Source organism: Enhydra lutris, unplaced genomic scaffold (assembly GCF_002288905.1).
Source record: "Enhydra lutris kenyoni isolate GAN:26980312 unplaced genomic scaffold, ASM228890v2 scaffoldscaffold38, whole genome shotgun sequence".
Classification (NCBI taxonomy): domain Eukaryota; kingdom Metazoa; phylum Chordata; class Mammalia; order Carnivora; family Mustelidae; genus Enhydra; species Enhydra lutris.
Window position 1 is genome coordinate 8,124,005 of NW_019154122.1, and position 15,093 is coordinate 8,139,097.

The 15,093-nt window shown below is 47.3% G+C and overlaps 1 protein-coding gene across 1 annotated transcript in view; it reads left to right on the top strand.

The window, feature by feature from the left end:
* LOC111154604 (spermatogenesis associated 21) overlaps positions 1 to 14,751 on the top strand; it is a 39,695-nt gene extending 24,944 nt beyond the window's left edge. The window contains exons 12-14 of the mRNA XM_022514294.1: positions 11,689 to 11,861; positions 12,662 to 12,836; positions 13,363 to 14,751. Of these exons, the coding sequence (XP_022370002.1) occupies positions 11,689 to 11,861; positions 12,662 to 12,836; positions 13,363 to 13,420 (406 nt within the window). The 3' untranslated portion in view covers positions 13,421 to 14,751. The remainder of the gene's footprint in view (positions 1 to 11,688; positions 11,862 to 12,661; positions 12,837 to 13,362) is intronic.
* The last annotated feature ends 342 nt before the right edge of the window (positions 14,752 to 15,093 follow it).

Consider the following 15,093-nt stretch of genomic DNA (forward strand, 5'->3'; position numbering starts at 1 on the left):
AATGTCAGAACGGGTATGTGATAGACACTGCCTGGAGCCAGGGAACGCTAGAGATGAAAGCCTCCCCATGTTTCCAGACTGGGCTGGGTGGAGGTGGTGGTTACTGGTTCATCTAAGGAAGGAATGGCTACGCACAAAAGGAACTTCAACATTCCAAGGCTAAAAGCAAAATGTGATGGCAGAACAGCCCAGCTGGTCTCTCTGTGTATCACACAGAGGACTGTCCCTGCCACTGAGACCAGGCCTTGTCCACATGGGCCCAGAGGTAGGGGAATGACAGCAAGTTGTTCCAGCAACACCAGCTCAGGAACCCCAAAGACAAAAGGTCTTTTTTCCTCCCAGCATCTGTAAATCACTCTAAATATATATAACTCTAAAGAACATAAATGTATAATTTTATTTTTTAATTTTTTTTTAAATTATGTATTTGTCAGAGAGAGAAAGAGCACAAGAAGGGGGAGAGGCAGGCAGAAGGAGAAGCAGGCTCCCCACTGAGCTAGGAGCGTAAATGTATAATTTTAGAAACAATAAAACAAATTCCCATGTGTCCATTTCCCCAGTTTAAAAATAGATCATTTCCAATAATCTGGAAGCCCTGTGTGCCCTACCCCAATCAGATCTCCCCAGATAAGAACTAACCATTATTCTCTTGCTTTCTTTTTTAAACTTTCACTACTTGTTTTTCCCTTTGCTTACTGAAAATTTCAAATATACAGCAAAGTTGAGAGAATATCACAGTGAATGTTTATATATTCACCAACCAGATCCTACCATTGCCAATCCGCCATGCTTGTTTTCATCTTGTATCTACCTAACCTTTTTTCATCAATACATATCAGTTTTTTTATTCATTTCACAATAATTGATAGTCATTTCCTTCTAAATACTTCAGCATACAGGGACGCCTGGGTGGCTCAGTTGGTTGAGCAGCTGCCTTCGGCTCAGGTCATGATCCCATAGTCCTGGGATCGAGTCCCGCATCGGGCTCCTTGCTTGGCGGGGAGCCTGCTTCTCCCTCTGCCTCTGCCTGCCATTCTGTCTGCCTGTGCTCGCTCGCTCTCCCTCTCTCTCTGACAAATAAAATCTTAAAAAAAAAAAAATAAATAAATAAATAAATAAATACTTCAGCATACATATCAATAACTAAAGATTGACATTTGTTTAGAGCTTTTTTCTTCTTTTTCGTTATTGGAGGTATAATTTACATTCAGTGAAACACACAAATCATCAGTCCGTGAATCTCAGCCACTTCTCACACCCGGGGAACCTGAACCCCTCTCAAGTCATACACAACTTTGCCATTACTCCCGAAGATGCCCTCATCATCCTTCCCAGTGGGTTTCCGAACCCACCCCTGCAAGGCAATCACTCTTCCAGTTTGTTTTCCATCCCAGATTGACTTCGCTTTTTTGGCAACTACACATCAGTGGAAACATACAGTATGCAGCCCTAGGGTCAGCTTCTCGAACTCAGCACAAGGCTTCTGAGACTTGTCTGTGTCGTTGGGGGTGTCAGGGTTGACCCGTTTCTACTGCTGACCAGTGTTCCACTCGTGAATCTACCACAGTTGGTTCATCCATTCTGATGGGTCTCTCCATGGTTCTCGGTGCGGGGTTATCATGAACAAAGCTGCCATTAGTATTTTTATGTAAGTCCTTCTGCGGACACATACTTTGGCTTCTTTGGGTGAATATGCAGAAGGGAATTGAGGGCAGATGTATTTTACTTCTGAGAACTCATCAGACCTTTTCCCAAGTGGTTGCACCATTTTACAATCCCACCATTCGTAGGAGAGTTCCAGTTGCTCTACATCTTGTGCAAATTTGGTACTGTCGGTCTTCCTTCTGGTAGATACGGAGTGGCGCTCTGGTCTTTACTCACCTTCGTTTGTATTCCTGAGTACTTTGTTGTTTACCTTTTCATAAACTTTCTTTTTTTAAAAAAGATTTTATTTATTTATTTGACAGACAGAGATCACAGTAGGCAGAGAGGCAGGCAGAGAGAGAGAGGGGGAAGCAGGCTCCCCGCTGAGCAGAGAGCCCAATGTGGGGCTCAATCCCAGGACCCTGGGATCATGACCTGAGCTGAAGGCAGAGGCTTAACCCGCTGAGCCACCCAGGCGCCCCGCTTTTCATAAGCTTTCTATGAGTGGACTCATACTGTGTTAAGTCTTTTGTTACTTGTTTTTATGATTCATTCACATTCTTGTAATTATCAATCATTTATTGTTCTAGGGGCACCTGGGTGGCTCCATGGGTTAAAGCTTCTGCCTTCGGCTCAGGTCATGGTCTCAGGGTCCTGGGATAGAGCCCCGCATTGGGCTCTCTCCTCGGCAGGGAGCCTGCTTCCTCCCCCCTCTCTCTCTGCCTGCCTCTCTGCCTACTTGTGATCTCTCTCTCTCTGTTTCAAATAAATAAATAAAAAATCTAAAAAAAAAAATTTTTAATGAAAAATATAGTTTCCAGGGGCGTCGGGCGGCTCAGTCGGTTAAAGCCTCTGCCTTCGGCTCAGGTCATGATCTCAGGGTCCTGGGATCGAGGCCCACATCGGGCTCTCTGCTCAGCGGGGAGCCTGCTTCCTCCTCTCTCTCTCTGCCTGCCTCTCTGCCTACTTGTGATCTCTGTCTGTCAAATGAATAAATAAAAATCTTTAAAAAAAATATTTTCTTTCGGGCGCCTGGGTGGCTCAGTGGGTTAAGCCGCTGCCTTCGGCTCAGGTCGTGATCTCAGGGTCCTGGGATCGAGTCCCGCATCGGGCTCTCTGCTTGGCAGGGAGCCTGCTTCCCTCTCTCTCTCTCTCTGCCTGCCTCTCCGTCTACTTGTGATCTCTCTCTGTCAAATAAATAAATAAAAATCTTTAAAATAAAAAAAAAAAAATATTTTCTTTCTGGGGACCTGGGTGGCTCAGTTGGTTAAGCGTCCGCCTTCGGCTCAGGTCATGATCCCAGGATCCTGGGAACAAGCCCCACATTGGGCTTCCGGTTCATCGGGAAGCCTGCTTCTCCCTCTTCGACTCCCTCTGCTTGTGTCCCCTCTCTCGCTGCGTCTCTCTCTGTCAAATTAAAAAAAAAAATCTTAAAAAAATATTTTCTTTCTTTTTAGAGAAAGAGAGAGCAGGGGGAGGGGCAGAGGGGGAAGGAGAGGAAGGGGGAAAGAATCCCAAGCAGACTCCCATACTGAGCAGAGAGCCGGACTCGGGGCTTGATGTCATGATCCTGAGATCAGGTTCATCTTGAGATGAACCCAAGAGTCGGACGCTCAACCGACCGTGTCAGCCAGGTTCCCCTGTACTCCTTTATTTATTTTTTTAAGTTTATTTATTTAAGCACACTCTACATCCAGCATGGGGCTCAAACTCAAGAGCCTCACAGTCTACGGACTGAGCCAGCCAGAAGTGCTTGTACTCTTAAATGTAAGAGTCTATTGGTCTATCTTGTAGTTTAAATGGCCCTTCTCCCACAAATGTTTTGGTAACGTGCATTGGTCATATGGAAAATACTGCATATCTCCCAGGTGTTAGCACATTTCATTTTAATTGGTATATGTATATTTATATCTATATACACTATATATAGCTAGTATATATATACTATAACACTATATTAATTAGTATAGATATACTACGATATTATAATTAATATCACCACTAATATCAGGAAAGTCTTTAAGTATTAGAAGTGCTGTGTGTGGCTATAGTTTATTCATTTTCACTACTATAAAGTATTTTGTATAAGGACATGTATATGCCCATGTTGATGGATTTAAGTTTCCCAAAAGTCTAACTTTTTCCTGAAAGCTTTAATTTGATCAGAGGCAAAAAATGCTGTCAGTTGTTCTCCTTGAAATGACAGGCTAACTTCGTCTACTTTTAGAGAAATATCCACTGAAAACCAAAGGCTGAATAACCATGGTTTCTCCTTCGTTCAAATAAAAATGTCATTCGATGTCCAGGAAAGGAAAAACTGTCCATTACTCTCTCAGAATTTCCAACTGGAACAGACATAAGATAGACGAATAGGGGGGATGCCTGCCTGGCCGGCTCCGTCAGTAGACCATGCAATTCTTGATCTCAGAGTCGTTAGTTCAAGTCCCACATTGGGTGTAGAGATCATTTAAATAAAGAAAGAAAACTTAAAAAAAAAAGATAGATGAACAGGAGAAAAGCATATGAATCTTATTTACACATACCTGGGCACCCTAACAAGAAAAAGAAGACCCAAAGAAATGACTCGGCCTGAGTGTTTCTATCCTAGGTTGAACAGAGAGTAGTGAATGTGGAGTAGTAGTGAAACTATACAGGCAGACTAAGGGAAGATAAGAGTTACTTTAACGAGGTTTATTACAGAGTTCTCTCAGCCAAGGCTCTGCATCTCTTATAATAAGAATGTTTCTAACTGGGGCGCTTGGGTGGCTCAGTCAATTAAGTGTCTGCCTATGGCTCAGGTGGTCCTGGGATCCTGCCCAGCAGGGAGCCCGATGTGGGGCTCTATCCCCAGGACCCTGGGATCATGACCTGAGCCAAAGGCAGATGCTTAACACACTGAGCCACCCAGGCACTCCCTGCTGGTATTTTCTTTTGCTGGGTCTAATCTCCTCTTAAGTGTATCCAGTGAATTTTTCATTTCAGCTGTTGCATTTTTCATATTGAAATATTTCATTCAGTTCTTTTTCATAGTTTTATTTCTTTCCTCTTGTTCATATTTCCTTTAAATCCTTGGGCATATTTATAATACCTCATTTAATGTCCTTTTCTGCTAATTCTGCCATCTTTGTCACTTCTGGGTCTGTTTCTGTAAACTGATTTTTCTTTTTTTATTGGTACTTTCCTGCTTCTCATGTCTGCTAGTTTTTGATTGGATGCTGGACATTGTGGCACTTTATCGAGTGTCTGGATTTTATTCTTTAAAGTGTTGAACTAGAGGGCAGGTGTTTACATTACTGAGGATAGTCTTCTTGCTTTCAAGGTTATTTTATTTTATTTTATTTTATTTTATTTTATTTTATTTTATTAAACTCAACTCCCAACATGGGGCTTATATTCATGACCCTGAGATCAAGAGCCACATGCTGTACCAACTCTGCCAGGGAGGTGTCCCTCTTTCAAGATTTTAAAGCTTTGTTAGGGGGCCACCAAGGTGGCTCAGCAGGTTAAGCCTCTGCCTTTAGCTCAGGTCATGATCTCAGGGTCCTGGGATTGAGCCCCACATCGGGCTCTCTGCTCAGTGGGGAGCCTGCTTCCCCCTCTCTCTCTTCCTGCCTCTCTGCCTACTTGTGATCTCTCTGTCAAATAAATAAATAAAATCTTTTAATAAAATAAAAATAAAGCTTTGTTAGGGAAGATCCAGTGTAGTCTCTCCTCTAGGACTCAGTCCCAACTACTGAAAGAGGACTCATCTAAGAGCTCTACTAATTCTACAGGTGTTCAACAAAGAGCTTTTGCTCTGTTTGAAAGTCATGTGTTTCTCAGCCCTAGGTAAACCCTGGTAATTACTTCTGTTTTTTGTTCTTTGTCTGGCTTCGTGAAATTTCACACTATGTGTGTACTACTTAGTATGCAACCAAAAACTGAAGAACACCCCGTGTGTATTTCTGCAACTTTCTTTACATGGCTCCCATCTCTTTGATATCCTGATACACTAATCCCTGTGGCCTCCATGTTCACTAACTACACTGTCTGTCCCCTTACCTCAGTGGGTCTACGGTTCTGCCTGGGTGCCACTTCCTGTACCTCCAGGCAAAGTTCTCTGGAGAACCGGTCAGGTCACCTCATTGGTTTCTCCCCTCAGGGACTATAGTCTTGTGCTGCCTGTTCAATATCTCACAAGTTTCATATATTTATTTATGGCAGGAGGACAAGTTCAGTACCAGTTCCTTCATTATGGCCAGAAACAGAATTCTGTTCACTTGTCTTCAATTTTTTAATCCCCTGTTCTTCAGATTGGATGATTTCTACTGATCTGTCTTCAAGTTTACTAATTCTCCAGTCTGCTACGAAGACTGTTCAGTGACTTTTTCACTTCAGTTATTGTACCTTTTGGTTCTAGAATTTCCATTTGCTTCATGTTTGTAGTTTGTTTCTCTATTCATTAAGATCACATTTTCTTTCAATTATTTGAATATATATTTTAATACCTTTTTTTATAACTTTTTTTTAAAAGATTTTATCTATTTATTTTACAGACAGAGATACAGGTGGGCAGAGAGGCAGGCAGAGAGAGAGGAAGGGAAGCAGGCTCCCTGCTGAGCAGAGAGCCTGATGTAGGACTCGATCCCAGGACCCTGCGATCACGACCTGATCCGAAGACAGAGGCTTTAACCCGCTGAGCCACCCAGGCGCCCTTTTTAAATACCTTTTTAAAAAGATTTTATTTATTTGTTTGAGAGAGAGCACATGAATGGGAGGAGGGGCAGAGGAAGAGAGAGAAGCAGACTTCCTGCTAAGCAGGGAACCTGACGTGGGGCTCCGTCCCAGGACCCTGAGATCATAACCTGAGCCGAGTCAGAGTCTCAGGACTCTAAGATTAAGACCTGAGCCGAAACCAAGAGGCAGACACTTAACGGACGAGCCATCCGGGCACCCTGTGCATGTCTGACAATTTTTTATTGTGTCCTGGACATTTTAGATGATATGGTTTAGAGACTGGATTGTTTTGTTTGGAAGCTGGACTCTTCCTTTGATGAGCATTTTTTGTTCTTGTGGGCAGTTCCTAGCCAGGCTGAGTTTATGTAGTCTTGGTTTTTTATTTTGTTCAGGCATATCTGTGAAAGGCCCAGGTGTTACCTAAACCCTCTAACTTGGTAGACTCAACTTCCAAACTCTGTTTCTCCTACGGATTTTAGTTTTAGATAACGCCTACGGTAGACAGAGGTCAGCAGATTATGGGCTGCAGGCCACACTCAGTTTTGTTTTGTTTTAAGATTTTGTTTATTTGACAGAGAGAGACAGTGAGAGGGGGAACACAAGCAGGAGTAGGAGAGGGAAAGCAGGCTTCCCACTGAGCAAGAAGCCCGATGCATGGGCTCGATCCCAGGACCCTGGGATCATGACCTGAGCCAAAGGCAGACACTCAACGACTGAGCCACCCAGGCACCCCAGTTTGCTCTGTTTTTAAACTTTTATCAAAATGCAGTCATATCCATTCATTCCCATATAGTATATGGATTTCTTGATGCTACATTAGCAAAGCTCAGTATCCATTATCACTTCTGTGATAATAAAATTATCTACTTCTCCTTGTAGTTTTATCAGATTTTGCCTTATATTTCATGTTTAGAATTTTGTTTCCTGACGAACTGAACATTTTATCATTATATGGTAATCATTTGTGTCTCTAGTAATGCTTTTTGCCGTAAGACCTAGCTTTCTTTTCTTTTTTTTTTTTTTTTAAGATTTTATTTATTTTTCTGACAGAGAGAGATCACAAGCAGGCAGAGAGGCAGGCAGAGAGAGGAGGAAGCAGGCTCCCTGCTGAGCAGAGAGCCCGATGCGGGGCTCGATCCCAGGATCCTGAGATCATGACCTGAGCCGAAGGCAGCGGCTTAACCCACCGAGCCACCCAGGCGCCCCTCTTTTTTTTTTTTTTTTAAGATTTTTACTTATTTATTTGACAGACAGAGATCACAAGTAGGCAGAGAGGCAGGCAGAGAGAGAGGAAGGGAAGCAGGCTCCCTGCCAAGCAGAGAGCCCGATGCGGGGCTTGATCCCAGGACCCTAGGATCATGACCTGAGCCGAAGGCAGAGGGTTTAACCCACTGAGCCACCCAGGTGCCCCAAGACCTAGTTTTTTAAATATAATATGGTTATACTGACTTCCTTTGGTTAGTATTCAACTGACATAACTTTATCCTTTCAGTTAATTCTTAAAACTTTAAAGTAATGTATACATTGTTTAAAAAAAAAACAGGGGCGCCTGGGTGGCTCAGTGGGTTGGGGCCTCTGCCTTCGGCTCAGGTCATGATCTCGGGGTCCTGGGATCGAGCCCCGCATCGGGCTCTCTGCTCAGCAGGGAGCCTGCTTCCCCACCCACTGCCTGCCTCTCTGCCTACTTGTGATCTCTGTCTGTCAAATAAATAGATAAAAATCTTTAATAAATAAATAAATAAATAACAAAAAAACAAATAGTCCAGGGGACCTGGGTGGCTCAGTCGGTAAGTGTCCGACTTCAGCTCAGGTGATGATCCCAGGGTCCTGGGATTCAGCCCTACATCGGGCTCCCTGCTCAGTGGGAGGCCTGCTTCTTCCTCTCCCACTCTCCCTGCTTGTGTTCCCTCTCTCACTCTCTCTCTCTCTATGTCAAATAAGTAAGTAAAATCTTAAAAAAAAAAAAGTTAAGAACAATGGAAAAACCAAGCAGTGCAAAAAGGTTAGTAATAAACACTTGCAGTACCCATTCCCTGAAGTCTCCCTTCCCAAGACAAATACTTTTGACTCTCTTCTCATTTGGAAATAACATGCATGTACTACAATATTTTGGTTAGTGATTTTTTTTTTTTTTTACATGTATCTATTGACTTCCAGTTATGGTATGGGTTTAGCTGTCTGATACAACCATCTTCTAAACTCCCCTCTACCTGTTCTAATATATTATCATTTTTTTAACTGAAGAATTTTGGGGGGTTTCCATTATTATGGTTAAGCAATTTTTAACAGCTGAGTATTTTATTATACTATGACTTCATTTCCTTTTTTTTAAAAAAGATTATTTATTTGATAGTGAGACACTGAGACAGCAAGAGAGGGAACACAAGCAGGGAGAGTGAGAGAAGGAGAAGCAGGCGTCCTGCTGAGCAGGGAGCCAGATGGGGGGCTCCATCTGAGGACCCTGGGATCATCAGCTGAGCTGAAGTCAGACACTTAACGACTGAGCCACCCAGATGCCCCTTTCCTTGTCTAACTCCCGAAGTTGACGATTGCCTTAGTTTTTTTTTCTTTGTACTCGTTAATAATTCCTGTGCCACCTTCTTAGAGTTTCTTTTTCTTGAAGGCATGTTCTAAATAATTTCATTATTATTTCTGGATTAATTTCTTTTTTAAAAAATATTTTATTTATTTGACACAGAGAGAGAGAGAGATCACAAGTAGGCAGAGAGGCAGGCAGAGAGAGAAGGGGAAGCAGGCTCCCTGCTGAACAGAGAGCCCGATGTGGGGCTCGATCCCAGGACCCTGAGATCATGACCTGAGCCTAAGGCAGAGGCTCAACCCACTGAGCCACCTGGGCGCCCCTTGGATTAATTTTTTAAGCCTGCTACAGAGTTGTCATCTTGGGGATCTGCTGTCATCCTAGGAATTCTTTCTTCCTTTCCTCTGATTAGGATTCTCTGTTAGAGTACATGCCTTACTCTTCCTTGGTTTGCTTAATCCTTCTTGGTTTGGTTTAGTTAAAAAATAACGGGTGCATGTTACCCTGGTAGCTTTTTTGGGTTACACAGGAAGTGATTCAACCACCGGTGCAGTAACAGCAGCCCTATTCTGTCTTCTACACTGTAGTGATCTAGTCTAAACCTGTCCTTTATGGCAACTGCACCACCAATGTGGGATTCCCCTTTACCAACTTCCACTACCTTTGCATCTCCTGTGTTGATCTCCTGTTTTCTCTACGCGTATCTTTTCTGTTTTGGTTTATGCCCTCATTTTAGAAGACTATGTCCTCCAGCAGCTTCTTGAGAAAGAATACATGGGATACAAAATTTTTGAGAGTTTATGTGTCTGCAAAAGAGTTTATTTATAGTCGCACTGAGTAGTTTAGCTAGGTTTAGAATTAGCTAGGTATAGAATTCTATATTGGTGGATTAGTTCAGGAACAGACCCCGATGCACTACAGTTTAAACAAGATAGTTTATTTCTCTCTTATATTGACACTCCAGAAGAAGCAGACAGGAAGACAAGGCTGCCCAGCACACAACTTATTGTTTCTTTCTAACTTATTGTCCCACCATTCCCTAGATCAAACCTAAGCCAATTTACCAGCAACACATCTGAATTCAAGCCCACGGGAAAGGGAGAGAGGAAGTAGAGAGCAAGCTATTTCCTTTAAAATTGTGACCGAGAAAGTTGCACACATTTTGCTCTTGTCCCTTTGGCCCCTGTGGGGTTAAGTTATTTTCTAGGTCATCGTTTTTACTCCACATGCTGCCTTTTCAGGGCCTAGTTTTACACAGGGGTCTAGATCCAACTTCCATGTGAGGGCTCTGGTATTCATTTTCTGTGTTCTATGTGTGAAGCTCATCAAACCCCCAAATTCCAGGCCCCAGAGATAGGCAGAGACCACAGCAGAACCAGCAACTTAAGCCTTAAGTGTTTCCCAGCACCAAGAGTAGCATGCCCACCCCTCACCACTGCCTCAAAGCCCTGGGTGGTCTGTCTCTGCCATCTCGATGCCCACATCTCCCACTCTTCCTCACATACCAGGCCCTAGCCTCTCCGGTGGTCTTGCCATTCCTAGAGCTCACTGAGCTCTCACCCACTTCCTGGCCTTTCCACATGCCATTCTCTCTACCTGAAAGACTCTTCCTCCAGAGATATCCATTTGACTTGCTCCCTCCCCTCTTTCTGCTCAAATATCACCACCTCTGAGATTCTGCTGGCCCCTGTGAGCAAAATCGTCCCTTATCACTACCCACTGTCCAGCTTTTACTCATTACACCCACCACCACCGACCAGGTACTGTATTTATTTGTTCACGGTCCTTCCCACTAGGTGCATGCCTAGGTGGTCAATTTAGAAAGGGATTCCATGGAGGAGTGAGAGAAGGAATGGGACCAGAGGAGGAGCCAATACAAGCATGTGTCGAGTCAGCCACCCCCAGGATCTTCTGAGGAGACTATGGATAGTGGTTCAGAATTCTGTCAGGAGAAGAAAGAGAAACCCATGTACCTCAGCTGCTAGCTCCTTTGGTCAAAGGTGGCCCCCATGGCAGTTTCATTCCCCTGCACTTCCGGGTTGCACTCGGGGCATCAAAGAAGCTTCCAGGCAGGAGACTCCTGAGGTGAGGCCACCTCCAACTGTCCCTGTGCAAAGCTGCTTGAAGTCCGTGTGCAGTGGTCACTGCCGTGGTAGCCAGAGAGAGAGAGAGGGGCTGGGATGCTAGGAGGCAGGGACCTTCTGTGGAGATCTCCTGCACTGCTTCCCCAAGCACCTAGACGCGCGCTGGCCTGAGGAAAACAGCCGCTCGGTATCTGCTGAATGCATGCACAGAGCCACAGTCCAGTGGGCAGGCAAGCAGCAGTGAGTCTAGAAAATAAAACTCGAACCCAGGAGCAGGTTAATCACACAGCTGTCTTACAGAGCACGTGTACGTCTAGGTAAAAATATCAGTGGCAGAAAGCAGAGGTGACGGTGACCAGGCTCTTTCCACGGGCCACGTTGCTGAGTGCTCAGACGGGCTTTGTTGTTTAATCCTACAACGTGAAGACTGTTTGATCCCTTTTACCCGGGGCGGGGGGGGGGAGACACCTGAAGCCCGAAGTCATGTGACTTGCAGATGGAGGGTCCAGGTGACTGGAGCCCAAAGCAAGGCGGTGACAGGGAATTAATGGCAGAGCTGGGACCAAAACCCAGGTCCCCTAACTCCTGGGCTTGTGTCCCTGTCCCAGAGCTGGCCAGACACAACAGGGGCTCAGAAAGAGTGAGGGGGGTGGGAGGGTAAATTAAACACAGCCAGGCTGAGCTGGGTGGGCACTGCCTCCCCAGCTATTACCAGAAGAAGCTGAAGGAAGGCACCTGTAAGGCCCGAGAGATGGAGACAGCCATAGGCCGGCTGCGGTCCCGGAAGAAGCTTCCCTACAATCCCCAGCAGGGAGACTTGGAAGTCCCAGAACGAAGGGTCCTCAGGATCCTGAGCCGGCTGAAGCAGCAGAACTATGGTGAGGGCCTTGGGCACTGTGAGCATCTGCTCTCCTCTTTCCCTGGGCCCCCACAGACAGACCCAGCAGCTGAGAGACGCGGTTTCCCACTTTGGGCATGTAACTGTGTGCCTTAGCCGGTGGTCTGAAAATCACGGTATCCCACCTCTAGCCCTCTGATGAGGGTCTTCTGCACTCTTCCCCAGGGCTTAGCCCTGAGCACACGTTGGTCCCAAGAGCCTCCCCGGAGCAGGGCGGATAATTAGCAATCCCAGCTCACCGTTTACTGAACACCCGCTGGGGTCACTCCCGGTGCTAGGCCCTTTGTAGATGGGCTAGAATTTAATCCTCACGATCACACATTCACTCCATGTTACAGATGAGAACAGTGGAACTGAGCAAGTTTAAGGCCAAGGCCAGGGCCCCACAGCTAACATGTATTAGAAAGGGCAGTGTATAGCCAGGTCTGACTCTAAAACCTGTTCTCTTCTCACTGGGCAAGGCTGCCTCCCCATGATTAGACTCCGACTGTGTGCCAAGTCATGGGCTAGGAGCTTTCTGGAGTCTCTCTAGCGTGCCTACCAGACTGCCAGGACCCATCACAAAGACATGTGCTCTTGTGTGAGCTGTTATTAGCCCTTACACTGTGCTCGGCGTGTGTTACCCTTTAATCCTCACCGTCCGCTCTGTGAGGTGGGTTCTCACCTCCAGCTTACACGGAGGCTCAGAGAGGTTAAACAATTTGCCCAAACCCACCCAGCTCAGGATGCGGCCAAGCTGGGACTTCAGCTGGGTCTGCCTGCTCCCTCCTCCCTTGCCAGCTGCCAACCTGCAGAGCCCCTACGCCCAGGTGCCCTGCATCCCGCTCTGTCCTCGGCTGGACAAGATGGTCCGTCGGAAGCAGGGCAGCCACTACGTGCTGGACCCGTGCACCCCCGCCAGCCTGGGCCCTGACATCCGGAGCCTCCTCTTCCAGTCAGGATCCCAAGGAAGCAGGTGGGTGCCCGGAAAGCAAGAGCTCCAGGCCAGGCCCAACCACCACCTTTTTTTGTTTTAATGAGGCCCTGGCCTAATCCTTGCAAGAGATGATACCTGGAATACCGCTGCTGCCGGGAGGAAAAGGGGAAAGGATGGAAGCAGTAAGGAACTAAGCTTCGTTGAGGGCCCATGTGCCCCATCGACTGTGCTTAAGTCCGGGAACCTCTGCCTTGCCGTGCCCAGACTCAGTGGCACACACCGTCTTTCTCTCAGGCTGGCACCATCACGCAGGGGTTAGCTTGCATGTCCTTTGCCTGAGTCTGATTCTACGTTAGGAGTGGCAGGAAACAGGCTTGACTGCTGGATGGAGGCAGCTTCCCCTCCCAGTCCCCTCCCAGGTGCTTTGGGGGCAAAAGAACTCAGGACTTGCAATCAGGCCCCCCAGCCCAACTGCCTGGCTCCACTGCATCCCAGGGAAGCCACCTCTCCCCTGGGGCACTTGGGAATGGCTCATTTCCTACCCCCCTCTCACTTCTCGCCTTAGGGAACACGGCTCTGAGAGCTGCAAGTGGCTCAGTTCCGCGCCAGCTCGAACCCACTGACCTCTGGAGTCCCGACTCGGGGCAGCTGTTCAGGACCTGCAGGCGGACAGGTTCTTAGGCCGGTATTGCTGCTGGATTTTGCTTTTGTGGCCTGGTAAGCCAATAAACACCAAGAACCTTGGCCTCTGTGTCCAGTGCTGGGAAGGCCCCCAGGTTTTCACCCTTCCACCTGGCTCTCAGAGTGCAGGGCCCCTGCCTCCCACAGGCTTAGGAAACCCTGAAGCAAGACACACCTTGAAACCTTGAAACACCTTGAACCTGGGACTCTCTTCAGTTGAGTCTCCCCCAAGGGCAGAGAGCATCTCTCTCCAATTGCTCGAAGGCAATGATGGGAAAGATTCTGGACCCTAAAAGGAGCAGACCGACCCTGCAGAAGGGCAGAAGGGAGTCTCAGCCATACTCTCACCCAAAGAGCCCCAGGACCCATGGGGGCCCTTCTCTTGGAACCTAAGGGTGCGTGGGTCTTTGTCCCCAACCCACACACCACCCCAGGCCTATTTCTCTAACAGAGAGCTCCTCCCTGGGATGGAGCAGAGGTAGCTCCCCCAGTGGTTCACCAAGCAGGCACAGCAAGAGGTCAGGAGGCCAGGGACTGAAATGAGGACAAGGCTCTGACAAGTTTAAAACATGTATTTAAAATACAATTTATAAAATGCTTAATCTGCCGACTCAGGAGCCCGCGGTGCGGGGTGGGGTGGGGTAGGCGGCTGCCCGCGAGACCAGCAGAGCAGCACTGCAGGGGTGCGGCCCTCCCTCCCATGCCCTTCTGTTCAGACACCCAAGGGGCCCATGTGCACCCCGGGGATCACACGACCAGAAAACAGGACCCCAGAGGTTTCCAGAGTCTCTGCTTACCAGGGAGGCTGGGGCAGCCCTGCCGGCCCATCCCTGAGCAGAGCATCCCCACACGGGGCAGAGCAGGGTATGGCTGGGCTGGACAGGGCGGGGCGGGGCAGCGGGCTCTGGAAGGGGCTGATGGTAGCAGATCGGGTGTTGCCTCCTGCCTGCAGGTGGGGAGCACCCTGACTGAGTGGGCTGAGAAGGGCTGGTCACCAGGCCTGGACCCCCAGCTCCTTTGGTTATAGGCTGACATCAGAGTAGTGGCTCATGGGAAGCGGTTAGCTGGAAGGTCTGAGGCCTGGCTCATGGGGTCAGGGAGGAGCTGGGGGAAGGGGACAGTACCGTGAAGGCAGATAAAGGGGCAGCAGCCTCAGGTTTCTGCCCCCCCCACCCCCCTGGGGTTTTCCAAGCCAAAGCCTGCAGCTTACTTTAAAAAAAAAGAAAAAAAAAGAAAAGAAAAGAAATAAAAGAAGCACTTAAGGAAAGTTACAGACAACTACCCCCCCCAAAAAAACCAACAACAAACAAAAAAATCCCACACACACAAAATCCAAACCATTCTCCCATCTCCCCTCCCACCTCCCCCCAACACAATACCGTTCCTTGTTTTCATTTTCTTTCTTTCTTTTTAAAATTTTGCCTGCCACCTCTCCATCTGGGAAGCCAAGGGTACAACTGCTGGTGGGTGGTGGCAGGCACACAGCGGGCAAAGCCCCATCTTTGGCCCAAGGGAGGCGGGAACATCAGTCCCTACTACATCCTCAATCCGCAGACACCCATCAGCTGGCCTTCCCTTCGGCCCCCACTAGGGGAGGGGGAAAGAGCAGGTGGTC